Source organism: Podarcis cretensis (assembly GCF_951804945.1).
Source record: "Podarcis cretensis genome assembly, chromosome: 1".
Taxonomy (NCBI): domain Eukaryota; kingdom Metazoa; phylum Chordata; class Lepidosauria; order Squamata; family Lacertidae; genus Podarcis; species Podarcis cretensis.
Window position 1 is genome coordinate 71,295,518 of NC_137170.1, and position 18,490 is coordinate 71,314,007.

Below are 18,490 nucleotides of genomic sequence, written 5' to 3' on the forward strand. Positions count from 1 at the left end.
CATGAACAATAGGAAGGAATTTGGGGAGTTGTAGTCAAGGCCATAGGTTCTCCAACCCTGCCCTACCTCTATGGACTTAATTTTCTTAAAGGAATTGCATACATACACCACGCATATACCTTCTTGTGTGGTGAATACATATTTATTTTGCCAGATTCCACATGCACAAACTTCCTGCTAAGTGATGGATGCCCACAGTGTGAACACCCAAGTGAAATTAACATATACATTATTCATCTGTGGCAGTGTGCATGTTGGATGTACACAATTTTTCTGGGCAGAAAATTGGATGAACTGTCATTCAGTGGAATGGCTGCAGTTAATCATGTCACAGCTTACCAAAGTTATTGTAGCATGTTGCTTTTTCACCTTCTTCTACAGTGCAGTGCTCACCTGGTCATTTCTACAACACTACAACACATCGTTGTATCCGCTGCTCTGTTGGAACATATCAGCCTGAGTTTGGACAGAATTACTGCATTTCATGCCCTGGAAACACAACCACTGATTATGATGGATCAACAAATGTAACTCATTGCAAAGGTAAATATTGATAATCTATGTTGTAGTCAGTCCAAAATGAAAGGACCTAGTACCAACTGCAGTGGGGATAGATGCTATTGGTCTTTCCTTAAGTGAGCAGAAGCCATACCCCCACCCAACAGCAATCACCCCTTGTTAGCCATATCCTGCTTTGGGATGTAGGCTTTCCTAACCTGACTTCATTGCTTTCTTTGGTGTCAGTCTCCAAGTAGCCCTTATCAGTGGACATGGGAAGGAGCTGTTGGTGTCCTCTCCAACAGCTTCTGCTTCAGTTGTGCCAAGTTCTAGACCCTAAGCCTAAGGCAATTCTTCCAGGCCAGGCTTTCTCTAAACACTAAACCAGCCTTTCCCAAACGGATGCCCTCCAGATGTTTTGAACTACAGCTCCTATTGTCCGTGACCATTGGCCATGCTGGCTGGGGCTGATAGGAGTTGTAGTCCAAAAATCTGAAAGGACACTAGGTTGGAAAAGGCAGCTGTAAATGCCTCCCAGATAATACCAATTTCCTGCTTTTTCTGCCATTTATTTCCACAGACAAAGCTGTACTGTATATGGATTTTGCTCCTTTGTTTTTAGTCACCTTGAAGCAGCTACTTAATAAAAATGGTCTAAGGAATAAAATATATGCATGATTCCTAAATAGTAGCCAAAGTAATTGTATCAGTTGTGATTGCTGCTGGTGGCATTACACAGGTGTGAATATTGCTCTCCCCTCTTCCCTGACCATGGGTAACATATTTCCTTTTTTCCAGACAGGCACTGTGGTGGTGAGCTTGGAGAGTATACTGGATACATTGAATCCCCAAACTATCCTGGAAATTATCCTGCAAACACAGAATGTACTTGGAGTATAAATCCTCCTCCTAAACGCCGCATCCTGATTGTGGTTCCGGAAATATTTTTGCCAATAGAAGATGAATGTGGAGACTACCTGGTGATGAGAAAAAGCTGTAAGTTAAACTAGGTTTCCGTGTCAGGTATATGAATGTATTTCTCCTGATGGATCTTTGCTACATTTTGTCTGTGCCAAAGCAAGTCCCGTGAAAATCTAGCTCTAACAGCCTTCGTAACAATAAATTCCACCCATCATGGGTGAAACACACACACACACACACACACACACACACACACACACACACACACCACCGATCAGACATATTTTAGATTTAGTGGGGAACTATAGTGATTTGTGGTGGGTGAAGGAGGTAGGGAATTCATCTTACTTTTTTACACAAACATGCTTGCCTTTCCTGGGGTGTACATCTGCCAGCTGGTTGAGTGGAGCCAGAGAGCAAATGATCTGCTGATGGCTGCAGTCACAAGACCACTAAGCTTTTGGCAGCAGCAAGCAGAGTCAACCATTGAAAATGACTGCTTTTGTAGAATAGTTCATGTGGGAAGAGAAATAAGAATCCCTGTGACCTACACGTGTGGGGTGAATAATGAAAGAATCGGGGCGCCTGAATTCAAAATGCAAGGCTAAATTCAGTCTCCAGCAGGAGTTCCAAGTAGCAGAGTTTAAACTCACCAAGTCAAGCAGCACAGTGAAGTGATAGGAATGTAGGCTGTTAAACTTTTTGCAAATCCAGTTTAGTTCGCTTTCTGAAGTGGTTCCCTCTTTCTACCACTCTTAGCATTGAACAGACTATATATACACTGTTAAGTAAGTTTTAAATGCTTTTCTTACAAAAGGTCAGGTTCATGCATTTATCCAAGCAGCAGCAAGGAGAACACAGGCAGAATATTCTTGGATAAAAACATTCTGTTACAAGCTGTGGAAAGAAAGGGAACAGGAAAAGAAGGCTTCACTTCCTCCCTCTTTGGAGAAGGGGCATGACCTAGCTGAGTCTAGGAATCCAGCTCTATTGTAGTAACCCCTTAAGCACTCATGCATATTTGTGTTTGGCAGCAATTTCCCACTATTCAGCCTTTGCAAATCTAATGGCTCTCCATGCTCGTAGCAGCTTTCAATCCACCAGCTTCTTGCTGCCACTAGTTTTGTTGAGCTCAGGAGATCCTGAAATGTAGTGGCCTTACAGCACTGATATCATGCCTTTCCATTCAGTGGGGATACTTTGGCTATGTACACCTTAGCTCCCCCCCCCCCCCCAGCATTTTATGCTGCATTTGTACATTGCTATACACACCAGAGGGGGCATTACCTGTTTGGTTTCCTTATGCATGCAACTCCCCAACTCCTATTCATGAAGCTGTGATCTGAGCTTGTGCAACAGTTGTTTCAAATTTTCACACCTCAGCTAAACTGCAGAGTGAAAGTAGCTTCTGTTTTCAAACTGAATGGAAGCTGGTTTGAGGAGAAATGCATTAAACAGTATTTCTCAAGAAACTACAGGAGAGATGGATTGTGGCTAATGTCATGTGTGCACAGCTTCAGACACCTGCAACAGGAATGCACAACCTTAGTATAACTTACTAAAAACAATGCCATTGTTTTTGGCATTAACTAAGTTTCATATACACATCCAAGAGCAGCTTTTCTGAATGTACTGTACTCAGCTAGTAATCTAAGCATTTAGGGAGGCGTAGAACATTTTACTCCTGCTGAATTAAGTGAGTTTGGAAATAATATATTTTTACTGCTTCAGTCATGGCTTGCTACATGCTGGGCCTGTTCTTGTTGATGCAACACTTCATTTTCTTGTGCTGATGGCTTGGCACAGCTCCTAGGCAATAGATCTTTAAAAGCTAAAAATAGCATATTTATGGAGCCAAATTGTATCTTTGGAGTGTAATCTTGATGTGTGCTTTGCCAATGACCTCAACAGAGCCAAAGGTTCTCTTTTGGTGCATTGAAACAGGAATATTGATTGCAAACCTGAATTCTATTATACCAGCTTTTCTATACTGTTTCTTCTAATACTACCTTTAATAATAAACACTTATATTTTGCTTTCAGTTGCCCAAGGTGTTCACATGCATTATTTAGTTGCAATCTTTACAAAAACCCTGCATTTTTATTATTTCCTCCATACTGAAAATTATTATTATTCCTCTTGTATTGTAGAATGGGTGAGAACTGGGTTGAGAGAAAATAGCTTGGGAAAAGCCACATAGCACATTCAAAGCAGAGTCAATATTCCATCTAGAAGATTTGTTCAGTTTCTTAGCTTCTATGCAACCCACAAAGCAGGGCATTAAGCATGCGCTTGGGATCGGTTTTGCTACTGAACAAAAAAGGATTTAGCGTTCTCTTTTCCTTGTGCAATGAGCTAGTTTATTATTATTATTTCAAAAAAATTATATGCCGCTTGTTTTTTTAAAAAACCCCTCAAAGCAGATTATTATTATGTATTTTGTGTTTTTTATCTTGTATTTTTATGTTGTGAACTATGGATCTGTGGTTGTGGGGTAGGATAAATAAAGCATAAAACGATAAAATCAAGCAAAAATCACAGTACTAAAACATACAAGAAGTGAAAATACTAAAAAAAAATCACATCAAATTTAGAGAAGTAATGTGTTTGAAATGTACGTTTTATTTTTTATTTGTATTTATTGTCAGATTGTCAGCAAAACCATAGACTTGTGATAGGACCTCAGTAGAATTAGAAAGCTGCTCAGTGCTCCAGTGTTGAGGCGTGGTCCATCTTTCTTCATTGAGATATCCCACTCAATAGCTTTTTCTGTTGCAGCATGCAGTGGGGGTGTTGTTCCTGGGCTGGAGGTGGCAGTTCCCTGGAAACATTGTCCCACAATGCTTTTAAACCATCTGGAAGTAATGGGAGGGACATATTAGGGTATGACATGTAGCCATCAAGTAAACAATCTGCCCTTTACTAGGATGGATCCTAGCAATGGAGAAGCAGAAAGAAAACTTCAGGGCAATTAATGTTGGGGTGACGGTAGATAGTTGGGTGGGTTGGTGAGAAGAGAATAAAAGAAAAGTATTTTGTTGTTCAAAAGAAAAATCCTAAGGTAACAGGTGCTTGATACCTTCCTTTTGTCCATTTTGTTTTGAAGCTTCCTCCAATTCTGTGACCACATACGAAACCTGTCAAACCTACGAACGCCCTATAGCTTTCACTTCCAGGTCTAAGAAGCTCTGGGTCCAGTTCAAGTCCAATGAAGGAAATAGTGCCAAAGGATTCCAGGTCCCTTATGTAACATACGATGGTAAGGAAACCTTAAAAACTGCTGGGACTAAAGTGTGGGTGTTTCAATGTGTAAATTTGTGTTTTTACTTTCCATCTCAAAGTCTGGGAGTAGGGGATATCAACATTTTATATAGGTAGAATATTTTATATAAGTGAAATTTTATGTGTCAGGTAAGGACAGGCTTCCACACAAAATAACATGGGTATTATCCATGTCCCTTATGAGATTAAATGTGAAAATATTTTGGAGATGGTAAGGGGTGGGGGACAGATGTCTGTTGGGGGTATAACTCTCAAATTGTATCAGATTTTGTCTTTTATGTGCCAGTTCACATTTTTACACAAAATTGTATATTTGTGTATTTGAGACAAGTTAGGTTCTGAACACCTCCAAGTTGCTTTGCTGCAATGTAGGTTTTATTTTTTGATTTAGCAAAGCTGTAACTGGTTTATTGCTGTATCCCAAGAAGTGTCTTTTTTCATAATGGTACAAATGGCTTCACAGTTTCTACTTTGAAGTTGAATCTGGGACTAATCAGTGTTTCAGGCAGACACAGAGAAAATTGGAAGTTTCATCTTCCTTGTACGTCCGATCTCTTTGACACAATTATCCCAAGCTACCCTGGGGTAACAATCTGATGTGCTTATGGCATGATGGATTCCAAAGGCCTGCAAGTGCAGCACTTAAAGGCCTAAATCCTTTGGCTTTGCTGCCAGTCAGTGGCAACTTAACCACCCTCCTTAGCTGGAAACAGGATTTGTTCCACATTTTAAAAACCTGATTTCCATCCTGAAAACACACCAGTGAAAACAGGCTAATACATTTTATACCAAAATAGTAAATGCTATTTGCTTATTATACAAAAAAGTGAAAGGGAAAAAAGCAGGAGTGTTGTAGGCAGATTTTAACATAAAGAGTAGATTTATTTAGCAAAGCTGTATTTGAAGTTTGCCACATAGCCAGCATTTATATATGTCTCCAAGGCTGCTTATGATTTCTGCCATGGACCAATTACCGTATATACTCAAATATAAGCCAACTTTTTCAGCATATTTTTAATGCTTAAAAAGCTTCCCTCGGCTTATACTTGAGTGAGGCAGGCAGCGGTGGAGGGACGAGCCCTTCTCGCCGCTCGTCCCTCCACTGCCGCTGGCCTCTTGCAATTGCAGGCACAAGAGCCGTGGCTGGGAGAGGCGCTGCGCTGCGTTGTGCCTCTCCCAGCCAGGCTCCTATGCCTGCTCTTGCGAGCGGCAGAGGTGGCGGTGGAGGAACGAGCAGCCCAAAGGATCTCTTTTGGGCTGCTTCTTCCTCCTCCTCCCCGCTTGCTGCTGTCTGCAGAGAAGGAGGAGCGAGCAGCCCAAAAGCAGCTCTTTCGGGCTGCTTGTTCTTCTTCCTCCACTGCCGTCAACCACAAGGTTTGTGGTGTGGTGAACCGGCTTATACTCAAGTCAATAAGTTTTCCCAGTTTTTTGTGGTAAAATTTGGTGCCTCGGCTTATATTCGGGTCGGCTTATATTCAAGTATATAAAGTAATAGTAAGCAGGTATGGAACACTTTGTCTCTTTGTCTAAACAGTATAGTTTTTCTTGAAGACTGTTTAGAATAGGTATTAAATCTGCTAATCTAAAATTTGTAGTCTTGGTTATAGATGGGTACAGTGGTGCCCCGCAAGACGAATGCCTCGCAAGACGGAAAACTCGCTAGACGAAAGAGTTTTCCGTTTTTGAGGTGCTTCGCAAGATGAATTTCCTTATGGGCTTGCTTCGCAAGATGAAAACGTCTAGCCGCTAAGAGCCGCTAAGCCACTAATAGCCGTGCTTCGCAAGACGAAAAAATTCGCTAGACGAAAAAACTCGCAGAACGAATTAATTTCGTCTTGCGAGGCACCACTGTACATGCAAATGCATGAGTACATTCTGTTTGGGAGCATTTTCAGCCAAAGAATGGGAAATGTTAAAAAGCTTCCCTCGGCTTATACTTGAGTGAGGCAGGCAGCGGTGGAGGGACGAGCCCTTCTCGCCGCTCGTCCCTCCACTGCCGCTGGCCTCTTGCAAGGGCAGGCACAAGAGCCATGGCTGGGAGAGGCGCTGCGCTGCGTTGTGCCTCTCCCAGCCAGGCTCCTATGCCTGCTCTTGCGAGCGGCAGAGGTGGCGGTGGAGGAACGAGCAGCCCAAAGGATCTCTTTTGGGCTGCTCCTTCCTCCTCCTCCCCGCTTGCTGCTGTCTGCCAAAAGGAGTAGTAAGTATCCCTCCTGTTCAGCCTAGAGATACATGTATGTGCTGCTGATGTAACTCAAATGAATATTTTGCAAGTCGTGTGTGTGTGTCTCCAACAGAGGATTATCAGGAGCTAATAGAAGACATAGTCAGAGACGGTAGACTGTATGCATCAGAAAATCATCAAGAGATCCTTAAGGTAAACTTGCTCAGTTAATCTCCTGAAAGAAAACATCCATTCATGAGTGACTGCTGTTTGTAAACAAAGCATTAAAGCTTTATTTTCACAATCTACTGTGGCAGAGAGGAAGCTAAACAGGAGGAGGATCAGCAGGCATATCTCCCAAACAAGAAGCAACATGCTGCTATCACTCTGTTCCCCAAGAACCAAAACTAGTCTGAAGGGAGTGGTGGAGGCAATGTTGACTCAAGATATGTTGATAATAGGCTACCTATTAATATTGCCGTAAATCGGCTACCTGAAGCTGCTGTCTCAGCCTGCTGCCTAACAGTAGTGCTGATGGCAAATGCTGATGTTTCTAACTTGTGAACTTGAGCATTAGTAATTGCCTAGCAATCATACATGCCTTCTGTTCCAACTTCTGGAAGCACAGGAATGATGATAGCAATGATATGTGGGTAACATGGCCTAAGCCTTGTTGCACTTTGAATTACAGGAAAATGCTAATAGGAAGGCCCTTTACCTTAATATGTAATAGAAACTGGACCAAGAATTGTGCTTGCACTAATTTTTTCTCAAACTACAGTATATTAAATGACAACTGAGTTCTTTCTTGCACTTTCAGGATAAGAAGCTGATAAAGGCATTGTTTGATGTCTTGGCACACCCACAGAACTACTTCAAGTACACAGCACAAGAGTCCAGAGAGATGTTTCCAAGGTCTTTTATTCGATTGTTGCGCTCTAAAGTCTCCAGATTTTTGAGGCCTTACAAATAGTGAACACTATATTTTGAAAACTTAAAAAGTTACTGACTGTACAGCAGATTTGTTTTGTATTCTCTAAGATGGGGAAATTTTCAGGAAGCTGCCCAGTCAGTTGTATACAGTGTGTAAATTTTTTTTATTAAAAATATAATTATTTCATTGCCATCTGTTTTATTTTCTGCCATTACATTACCTACTCTGCAGGGGTAGCCAACATGGTGCCCTCCAGCTGTTGTGGAGTAAAACTCCTACCATCAAATAACCTTTGGCCATGTATGCAGGCAGGGTCTGATGGAAGTTTGTAACATCTGGAGGGCACCATGTTGGCTATCCCTGATATACTAGTAGTTATGAATGAAGGTTGCAAGTGGTTTGTTCCTTTTTATATATAATAATATTGGTCCTATGATTTAAGCAGCTTTCTCGAATTGTAGAAATCTTCCCTCAATTTCCCACAAGAGGGCACCATGTTGCATCAATTTAAAAGTACAGCGAAGCAGTTTCTACTATTATGTCTCCCAGGACCAGTTTAAAAAGGATAGCACTCAAACATTGGAGGGGAGCAGAGTCAGTGAACTTTCTTCTTGTGACAATACACTTATTGTCAGCTCTTTTTCCTCTAGACAATATAAGTGTCTATAAAAAAAAAATTCTACCAGATATTTGCTATATAAACACAAAAAGCCATTAATTTAATTGAAATCTCTTTTTACCTGGCTTTATGATGTTTGTGAATCTGAGAGTGATGAAAGTTTATAGGGGGGAGCTCTAATATAACCTACTTCCTGGATTGCAAATCCTTACATTTGCCCTCCTAGTGTGTTATACACAGGTTGGGCACTGAAGCACTGAATTAGAAGTGGGGCTGTGCTGCTGGCCCTAGCCACCACCACCCCACACGTGACCTCTGAACATCAAGTGTGCACACACAAAGAGAAAATCCTACAGCTGCTCTCAAGTAGGGATTCTTCTTCAGACATCCTCACTAGGACTCTGGACACACAAGAGCAGAGCAGCCTCTACCTCTTTCAATGCACGTGTGTAAATACATGAATAGGACCTGTATTTTCAGCGTTATCAATTTGGCTACAAACAAGCCTGCATTTTTAACATGTGTACTGGAATCAAATTGAGAAAGGGACAAAAATGAGGGTTTATACACACTGCAATTCCAATGGAAAGGGCTAACGTAGAAGACACTTAGCTTTATATTAGGAGAATGGGCTGTGTCTATAAGCAAAGAGAGGTCTACCACCCAAGACCAGTGAGGAGGAAGGATCATATTCCAGGACTGACTGTTGACCTTTGATTTGATTTTGATTTAATATTTGCATGCTGTTATTCAAACAATGATCTTGAGCTCAAAGCAGCTCACAATAATAAGAATAAGCAAGCAACATTTCCCTCAATATAACTGTATCCAAAAGTACAACAGCATATAAGTAAAGCAAAAACAAACCATTTAATAAACAAGTAATGCAGGCAAATGCAAGCTCATAGTAATTCAAAAATAACTTTTCCCAGGCAGCAGGTTCGCTGTTCGACAGTGGAATTTGCTGCCAAGGAGTGTGGTGGAGTCTCCTTCTTTGGAGGTCTTTAAGCAGAGGCTTGACAACCATATGTCAGGAGTGCTCTGATGGTGTTTCCTGCTTGGCAGGGGGTTGGACTCGATGGCCCTTGTGGTCTCTTCCAACTCTATGATTCTAGGGTCTTTCAAAAATTCAGTCACAAAACTGAGCTCAAAGTAGCAACAAAATTTGTTCTCTTTTTTTCCTGCTGAGTCTGTTCCATAGAAAGTTTCCTGGATACCCATCCAGCCTTGTCTATCCATTTATTTACTTCCAAAGGAACTTGCTTACAGGTAGACCTAAGTTTACAGTCTGGAAAATGCTAGTTCTATAAGATACTGGGCTCCCTGCTGTTGCTGTAGCAATCATCACAATTTTGAATGCCACATGGAATGTTTCATGGAGCGGAATGAGTTGTCCATACTCAATTTTCCAGTTAATTTTAACATCTGAAATTTTAGAGTTAAAAAACTGGATAGGCCACATCTCTCATTTTTTAGAAAAGGTCCTCAACGGAACAACAGTTTCACCAACTTCCAGTACCTGGGCAGGTTCTTGTGGGACCATTTAGTCTCAAGTGGCATGGAGGGGACTCCTGAAGTGAAGTGAAGGTCATCAATTATCCAGCATTTCTAATGGTCCTAATAAATAATAGACAGGCCCGTGCTTACGATCTCATTGATGTGAGAAGGTAACTGTTAAGCTTCATCCAAGACAAAGGAATACACTATCCTTGTCCTAGATGTGTTGATAGGGGTTGCAATTAGAGCTGCCAGGTTTTGAACTTACCCCTGTGGTGGTAAAACCTTTAGCAGTGGTTTTATCGGCAGGTGTTATCAGGTGAAGGCATTTATCTCCACATCATGAAAGGCTCCAGCAGCCGATTCCTGCAGATCAACCTGCAACTAAAGGTACAGAAACACATTAGCCTATATTTTTCCCAGTTTAGCCGGCAACCCCTAGTGCAGTTCACCAAACACTTGCTGTGTACAACTTCCTTTCATGTCAGTGAGGCTCATATGGCTCTCCCGGGCAAACTCTATTGAAATAAATAGAATACAGCAGCAGTACTTGATTATGCCAATACTGATGGAAGGCTTTGTGTACAAGCACAGACAATTTGGGAGGATTGGGCATGGGGCTAGCAGCTGTAATTTATTGTATTAGACCATTCTGTGCTGGGCAAGGCTATCTGGAGTAACAACCTCCAGTTTTAGGTTGCTTCTATACTAGAGCCCAATGGTGCTGCCAAGGCATTGCTTTTCCACAATTATCAAGAAGTGGAACGAAAACAAAAGGTTCCAAATAAACAATTAGTCTAGGTTTGACTTCCCATATATTCCCTCTTAATCAAATAGCCTCTGCAATTTTAACTACCATTTTCTTCCTTGAAAGTTCATCCAGCTTTATTGCTTTCTGAGGAGCAAAGATGGGTGATTCTTTGGAAATAGCCTACTAATGGTCCCTCTGTTAATTGTCCGTTATGTCCTATCCTTGTGGTGTGGGTAATTTAGCCAAACAGAACTACCGGTACTTGACTATATAAAATGGAAAGGAAGCCAATAATTGAAACCTCCACCCCCCACAAGAACAGAAACTGGCATAGGGACAATTAACAGCAGCCGTTCAAGGGATAATTAATTCTAGTTACACTAATCAGGAAGAAATAAAAGGGTCTAGGAAAGGTTTAAAAGTATGACCCCTAAAAGCCTCCATAGTCCTTTCCTGTTCATGTTAGATTGGCTGCTGTTGCAACTGTGTTTTACCACAAAAAACCTGTGTCAAAAAAACCTCAGAAGATACTGGAATGCACGGGCTGACTGGTGTTATCTGGATGCCCCATAAAAAAAGAGAGAGAACAAAGGATGGCAATTCTAGTGTAAAGGGGCTAATGTGAAAGTCACCTTAGGAAGATCTTTCCCCACAAGCTACCAGCATGAGTTTGACCAAACTCTGGGAGGCAGTGGAAGACAGGAGTGCCTGGCGTGCTCTGTTCCATGGGGTCACGAAGAGTCGGACACGACTAAACGACTAAACAACAACAACAACTATAATTATATTGACATTTTTATTTTTCTTTCCTAATGATGCCTAGAATAGAATTTGGCTTTGTCATGACCACCACACACTGGGTTGACATCTTCATTGAGCTATATACTATGACCCCAAGATCTCACTCCTGGTCCGACACCACCAGTTCAGACCCCATGAGCATGTATGTAAAATTAAGATCTTTTTGCTGCAACATGCATTCACTTTATTCTTGTTTACACCGAATTACATTTGCCATTTTATTGCCTATTCACTCAGTTTGGAGAGGTCCTTTTGGAGCTCTTCGCAATCTTTTTTTACTTTAACAATCCTGAACAATTTAGGTCATCTGCAAACTTGGCCACCTCACTGCCTGCTCCTAACTCAATATTATTTGCAAATAAGTTAAAAAACACAGCCTTAAGGGACACAATTTTCTACTTCTCTCTGCTGTACCTCATTCCAAGGAAACTGAACCCTGGGTAAATGCCTGGAACCCTTGGAATCTCGCACTGTTTGGGGATTGGGGTGGTGTGCAACAGTGTGTGTGTGTGTGTGTGTGTGTGCGTGCGTGCGTGGACACACACACATCTACATTTTTATATCTACATTCTTCTCAATACAAGATAGAAGGTATTTATGATGCAAATCATTGCACCATCTTTAAATATGCATATAGTAATTGTTGAGAAAGCATGAGGTTTATTTTATGCACTTAGCACAATATTTTGTACTATTTCTTAATGTATTAAAAATAAATTTAAAAATGATTTTTGTAAAGTGTAAGATTACCTACCTAGCTCCATTACTACACCAAGATTTATTGTATTTGACTGTTTTTAATACCACTGTGGCCTGTAATGCAATTAGAAAAGCTTTTCTATGGATGATGCAAAACTTCAAGGCCACCAAATTCTTCTTCATTTGCATGCTGAAATAGATGACACATTTACCCTTGAGCAGTACTCAAAAAGGATTGCATTTTCATAGCACTCCTCTACCTCAGCTTTGATATAGCCACTAGTCCTGCTGCGAATAAGAGCTTATTGAACCTTTGCTAATGCGAGACGAGATGCAAGGCTTCTGTCCTATAGCTCTTCCTTTCTATTACATAAAAGAGACAGCATCCATTTAGGGGGAGGGGTTTGTTTTTGCTCTCTGTTTTCTCTCCCTTAGCCCAGAGATGAGGTGAACAAACAAAGCATCTTTATTTAATCAACTGCCTAAGTGCCAAATGCCTCCAAAGGTGAAAAAGAGATTGCTTTTACCCTCAGAGTTCTGTATGCTTGTAATGATTCATTACATAATGGGCTATTCTAAAAAGAAAAGGGGACAGGACAAACCTCTCCTGTGTTTAAACTACTAGGCCGCAGTTGCATTTTGGCCTTTTGGTGTCTGAATGAGAGTATAATTCCAAGCCTTGCGGTAGTTCCAACTCTACTTGGATGACTATCTTCAGAGGGAGTTTTGTTCAGCCCTGTGTGGGGTTCTGCAGGGTTCGATTTTATCCCCCATGCTGCTTAACAACTACATGAAACTGCTGGCAGGAGTCATCTGGAATTTTGGAGTGCACTGTCAAGAAAACGTGTACAGTGGTACCTCGGGTTACAGACACTTCAGGTTACAGATGCTTCAGGTTACAGACTCTGCTAACCCAGAAATAGTACCTCGGGTTAGGAACTTTGCTTCAGGATGAGAACATAAATTGTGCTCCGGCGGCGCAGCGGCAGCGGGAGACCCCATTAGCTAAAGTGGTACCTCAGGTTAAGAACAGTTTCACGTTAAGAACAGACCTCCGGAATGAATTAAGTTCTTAACCTGAGGTACCACTGTACATTGATGATACACTGCTCTACCCTTCCTTTACACCTGTAGGTGTGGCGCTGGCTGCACTAGACCCATGTCTGGCCTTGATATTGGACTGGATGAGAACAATTCCTTGCCTTGGCAAGGGTGGGAACAGGATCAAAACTAAAGGTGTGATCATGATACATTGCGAGGCTGGCTCCATGAAATTACTCTTAACATTCATATGTCAGGAATGGGAAACCTCCGGCCCGTAGCCCAAATTTCATAATATTATCATTATTAATATTATCATCATTATTCAAATTAACATATCACCCTTCTACTGGTGATCACAGGGCAGTTTACAATATAAAAACACAAAAACACTTATACATACACACAAACAAAACAATCTCTCTCTCTCTCTCACACACACACACAATTTGCAAGGGCAAAGATGGTATAATTAGCCAAAGACCTGGGAGGAGAAGAATGGTTTTGCTTGGCACTTAAAGATATGTAATGAAGGCACCAGGCAAATCTCCCTGGGGAATGTTCAGAGGCCCTAATTTGGGCCATAAGCCAGTTTTTTCACCAGCCCTACCCATCTGCCCCACATGGGGTGTCCTACCACCTGTGTGGCAGGTAAAGCCATGGTTATAAGGAACAATTGAAAGCCTTTGATTGTGCTTCCTCTGCAAGTGGGGCTTTTAAATTTGGTGCTAAAAGCAAGCACTTCTGGGATTGCTTCCACCTGGAAACAGGGTGGAAAACTGTGTGAGGTGAAATGGAATGGAATATTGTGAAAAAGGCTGGCTGGCTGGCTGGAACACTGGAATATCAGCTGGCATACTGAACGCTTTGGTATAAGTTCCACTTGTTTATCCCATTTCCAGTATCACATCCAAGCAGCACTGAGTTTGGTGCGATAAGCATGCACCCAAAGCTGCCTTAAATGACTTGCACGTGTGTTGTATATTGGCAGCGTTAACTAAGCTATATTGTGTCTGAGGATTCTTGCAGGGAAGCCAGTATATGCACACAGCCTTTTGATTTTGAAAGCACACTTTAGTCTGTGGTTTATACATCTGCAGCAGATGGTTCTGCTTTTTAATATATATACATATTAAACATATACCAGACTGCCTTTAAAAATAAAATAAAATTAGAAGGTCACATCTGTTTATTTTGAAAGAAAATGCTAGCTCATTTTATCAAGAGTTCTTTCCTTGAAAAGCCCAAGCTGCGAGTGAAAGATGCAAGACAGACAGCCTAGTACAGCAAAACATTGCTTTCCGCCCCCTCAAAAGGAAGCTGGTAATTCCTAGACTGATTGGGAGCAAACTCATGCCATATTCAATGTGTGTAACATATTGCAGTGTACATAACCCCTCCTTTACTACGCCGCACTGGCTGGGATACCTGCTGTTCTCAAAAACGTCACGCGGATTCTGTTATAAAGTCCACCACAATAGATCGCCGTGGCATTTGTTTCCATATAGACGCTTGGCAGCAGCTTTGGAGAGAAAGAAAGGCAGACAAGAGGAGACAGATCGGAAAGATGTTTTACTCAGGGCTCCTAACAGACAGAAAGGATGTGGACCTGAGGGAAGCTGCATCTCTCCGACAACAGAGGAGAATGAAGCAGGCAGTGCAGTTTAACCACAAGGACTCGGCTGACCTGCTACCATTAGATGGGCTGAAAAAGCTGGGGACTTCGAAAGACACCGTAAGACGCTGTTTGTGTGTGTACGTGTGTGTGTGTGTGTGTAAAAATCTATATCTAGAAAACATAAGATTAAAAGGATGGATTTAAAACATTTTGGTCTGTTGATTCTAGTGGTGTTTTAAAAATGTTCTGAAGATAATGATCTCTGTTGCCTTTGGAAGCCATAGAAAATTAGCATTTTAATTAAGCTGTTGGGGATGCAGAGGGAGGATAAAGACTGAGGAAATGGTGGGGGGAAGAGCTTTACATGAGATATGTTTTCTGTTTTTATTATCAAAAATAGTTTATATTTGGCGGTGCAGCTAGGTAATTCTGAACTCTGGACTTTATGGTCTTATGGCTGGTTTTTCAGTTGGAAATGCATAATTAAAACACAGCCTTCAAAATGTGGTAATAAGCCACCCCAACTCATTCTGCTGAGCAGGACCCTGGACTTCTATCCCAAAGTCCTGTCCCTGACATAACGTTTATATAGCCATGCTTGCAAGTGCAATCAAGCATCCTTTACATTGTGATTTTAAAAAGAAAAGAAAAGATGGCCTTATTCAGCCATATTGATATATAGTCAATTCAATGCATTCTGTACAAATGTTAGGTATGTGAATTGGTCAGTTGGTGAATTGATCAGATTAGGCGTAGTTTTGTAATAAGAAAACTGGAGATCAAACACAGGTGATGACTTCCTGAGTTTGTACTTTAACTTCTCTTTATTAAGGTAAATTCCAGTCCTGCTACTTCACCATGGTTCCAGTTGATTTCAGTGAAACTTCCTTCCAGGGAACTGTGTTCAGAACTGCAGCTTTGGGGCCTTATTGCTGCATTGCCTGTCTTGTCTTTTGCAGATAGCAGTTTCAGAATGGTACTAAGCAGTAAAAGCTGTGTTGGGGAGAGGGTTTTTTAAAATTATGACCTTGATAGAATATTTGGGGGGGGGGTAGGGGAGGAGTACTGTGGCTGCGTTCCTGATGATGTTCATCTGTTTGGCCCTCAGTCAAGTCTATTGTCTCCCACATAAGGGGAAGCTACATTCCTTCGAGATCTACAACATACATCTGCAAAGCTTTCTAGCTTTTGAAAATAAAAGCATACATCAGAGACACAAAATAGGATGAAAATCTATTTGAGCAGGAAGTTGTGTCCATTCTGATTTTTATCCCCCCCACCCCGAGTTCTATATGTTGTCTACTCACAACATTTGACGATAAGATGAGTAATGTGAATCTTTTTAAAAAATAAAAAAAATTTAACCTTGTATAGTTTTTATGTGACCAGAATTTAGGATCAGATGTGTAACAGTGAAAATGGAAAGTGGCAGTGTTTTGCTTAATATATAGGAGGCGTTTCTAAAAACCATACCAGTCTTCAACCTCAGAACAAGTACTGACCAAAACTATGATTTCTGCTCCAACTTAAAACTCCAGTCCAGAATTCCCACTGCAGTCCAACCTTCACAACGTATAGTCTGACCACCACAGAGGAGAAAACTGCACCCCATATACTGCCAGTCCATTCCTCATATCATTTGGGGTAAATACTGCATCAAGGATATGCCATTCCCCCCGAGTTGGACTAGTAGCCATTTGACACAACCCCATTGAAGTTAAGTCTTACAATGCACTTGCTAGAGCCCTACACATCAAATCACCCTGGAGTAATCACAATATACTCAGAGGTGAACAACAGTGTTTGAAATATATAACTAGTAAAGGAAGAGGGATGGAGCATTTAATGCTATACCGTATCTATGGCTTTGCATAAAACTCCCTGTACAAAGATTACAACTTAGTGGTGTAAAGACTTCTTTAGCATTTTCTAGAGCAGGGGTGGTAAACCAATGGCCTGTAGCTGTATCCAGCATCCAGAAGACATTTTTGTGCCCCCTCCAGAGATCCCCTCCCCAATTTTGGTGGTTGCAGATCACCGAATCATAGAATTGAAAGGGACCCTAAGGATCATGCAGTCCCAGCCCCTGAAATGCAGGAATCTCAACTAAAGCAGCCAACAGGTAGCCATCCAACCTCTGCTTAAAACCTCCAGTGAAGGAGAGCCCACCACCTTCCAAGGGAGTCCATACCACTGTTGAACAGCTCTTACTGTCAGAAAGTTCTTCCTGATGTTTAGTCGGAATCTCCTATCTTGTAACATAAATCTGTTGGTCCGGGTCCTGCCCTCCAGAGCAAGAGAAAACATGTGGTAGCCCTTTAGATATTTGAAGATGGCTATCCTATCTCCTGTGGGTTAAACCACAGAGCCTAGGGCTTGCCGATCAGAAGGTCGGTGGTTTGAATCCCCACAACGGGGTGAGCTCCCGTTGCTCGGTCCCTGCTCCTGCCAACCTAGCAGTTTGAAAGCATGTCAAAGTGCAAGTAGATAAATAGGTATCACTCTGGCGGGAAGGTAAACGGCATTTCCGTGCACTGCTCTGGTTTGCCAGAAGCAGCTTAGTCATGCTGGCCACATGACCCGGAAGCTGTATGCCGGCTCCCTCAGCCAATAAAGCGAGATGAGCGCCGCAACCCCAGAGTCGGTCACAACTAATGGTCAGGGGTCCCTTTACCTTTACATTATCCTATCTCCTCTTAGTCTCTTTTTTCCAGCCTAAGTATACCCAGCTCCCTTAACCACTCCTCATAACTGTTCCTTGATAATATTGGTCGCCATCCTCTGCACATGTTCCAGCTTGTCAATATCTTTTTAAAATTGTTTTGCCCAGAAATAAACATAGTATGCCAGATGCGGTCTGACCAAGGCAGAATAGAGCAGTGCTTTTACTTCTCTTGATTAGGACACTATACTTCTGTTGACCTGAAATACAATATTTCTTGAACTGATGGTTGTGTTGTGCAAGTCCTAAAATGTGTTCATTGTGTTTTTACTCCATGGGTCACCAAACAATTCCCCCAAATTTCTTTATAGAGGGCCCTTCTGCAGTACTTTGCAATCTTTGTGAGCAGCACTTCCTGTACACTGATTGCTTCCAAACAGAGCTGGCTTCTCACCGTCATTTTTAAGAGCAGCTGAAGTTATGAAACTATAGAAAGCACAGAGTGCTTCACCTGTGTAGTTGTGAGAGTTCAGAGCCAGAAGGCAGAGAGACAGAGTACAAACTAGAGAGCATGTGGCAGTTTAAAAGGGGAACAATGCTTATTGCTCCATGAATTTAATAAGGAAGAATAAATGAGCTTAAATAATTTTATATTTAATAGAGCCCACTTTTACACTTTAGCCACATCCACTTGCTTTGTCCATGCCAACATTTACACTTGCCCACTTTGATAAAAAGTACCCAGAAGCTTAGCTATGGGTCAATGTAGTTCTTGTCCTGAAAAGTGTTAGCCACCTATGCTTTAGAAATTAAGTGTTAACTTTCCTAAAAACGGAAGTCAAACACCTGAGAGAACCATCCTCCTGTTTAACGAACATCATTTCATTTGAAAATGCCCTCCTCCCTCCTCTCCAACCACACACACACACACACACACACACACCATATTGAGTGACTTACTGACATCTACTGAATGAATAGATCAGGGTTTGATGACACAGTGAAT

General features: G+C 41.6%; 2 protein-coding genes and 1 long non-coding RNA gene across 12 annotated transcripts in view; 2 read left to right on the forward strand and 1 right to left on the reverse strand.

Moving 5' to 3' along the window:
• Positions 1-7,982, forward strand: part of SCUBE2 (signal peptide, CUB domain and EGF like domain containing 2) — a 54,046-nt gene extending 46,064 nt beyond the window's left edge. For all 3 annotated transcript variants that reach the window (XM_079966005.1, XM_079966004.1, XM_079966003.1), the window contains 5 exons: positions 382-543; positions 1,297-1,494; positions 4,526-4,678; positions 6,996-7,075; positions 7,683-7,982. In XM_079966005.1, the coding sequence (XP_079822131.1) occupies positions 382-543; positions 1,297-1,494; positions 4,526-4,678; positions 6,996-7,075; positions 7,683-7,835 (746 nt within the window). In that variant the 3' untranslated portion in view covers positions 7,836-7,982. The remainder of the gene's footprint in view (positions 1-381; positions 544-1,296; positions 1,495-4,525; positions 4,679-6,995; positions 7,076-7,682) is intronic.
• The window catches only part of LOC307210855, a 58,892-nt gene continuing 44,423 nt past the window's right edge, over positions 4,022-18,490 (reverse strand). For all 6 annotated transcript variants that reach the window (XR_013836173.1, XR_013836174.1, XR_013836175.1 and 3 more), the window contains 2 exons: positions 10,181-10,296; positions 4,022-4,274 (listed from right to left, as the gene is read on the reverse strand). This is a non-coding gene — a long non-coding RNA (uncharacterized lncRNA). The remainder of the gene's footprint in view (positions 4,275-10,180; positions 10,297-18,490) is intronic.
• The window catches only part of NRIP3 (nuclear receptor interacting protein 3), a 34,962-nt gene continuing 30,990 nt past the window's right edge, over positions 14,519-18,490 (forward strand). Inside the window, exon 1 of one of the 3 annotated variants that reach the window (XM_079966902.1) lies at positions 14,519-14,939. In XM_079966902.1, the coding sequence (XP_079823028.1) occupies positions 14,772-14,939 (168 nt within the window). In that variant the 5' untranslated portion in view covers positions 14,519-14,771. The remainder of the gene's footprint in view (positions 14,940-18,490) is intronic. The other 2 variants (XM_079966903.1, XM_079966904.1) reach the window with 2 other exon arrangements.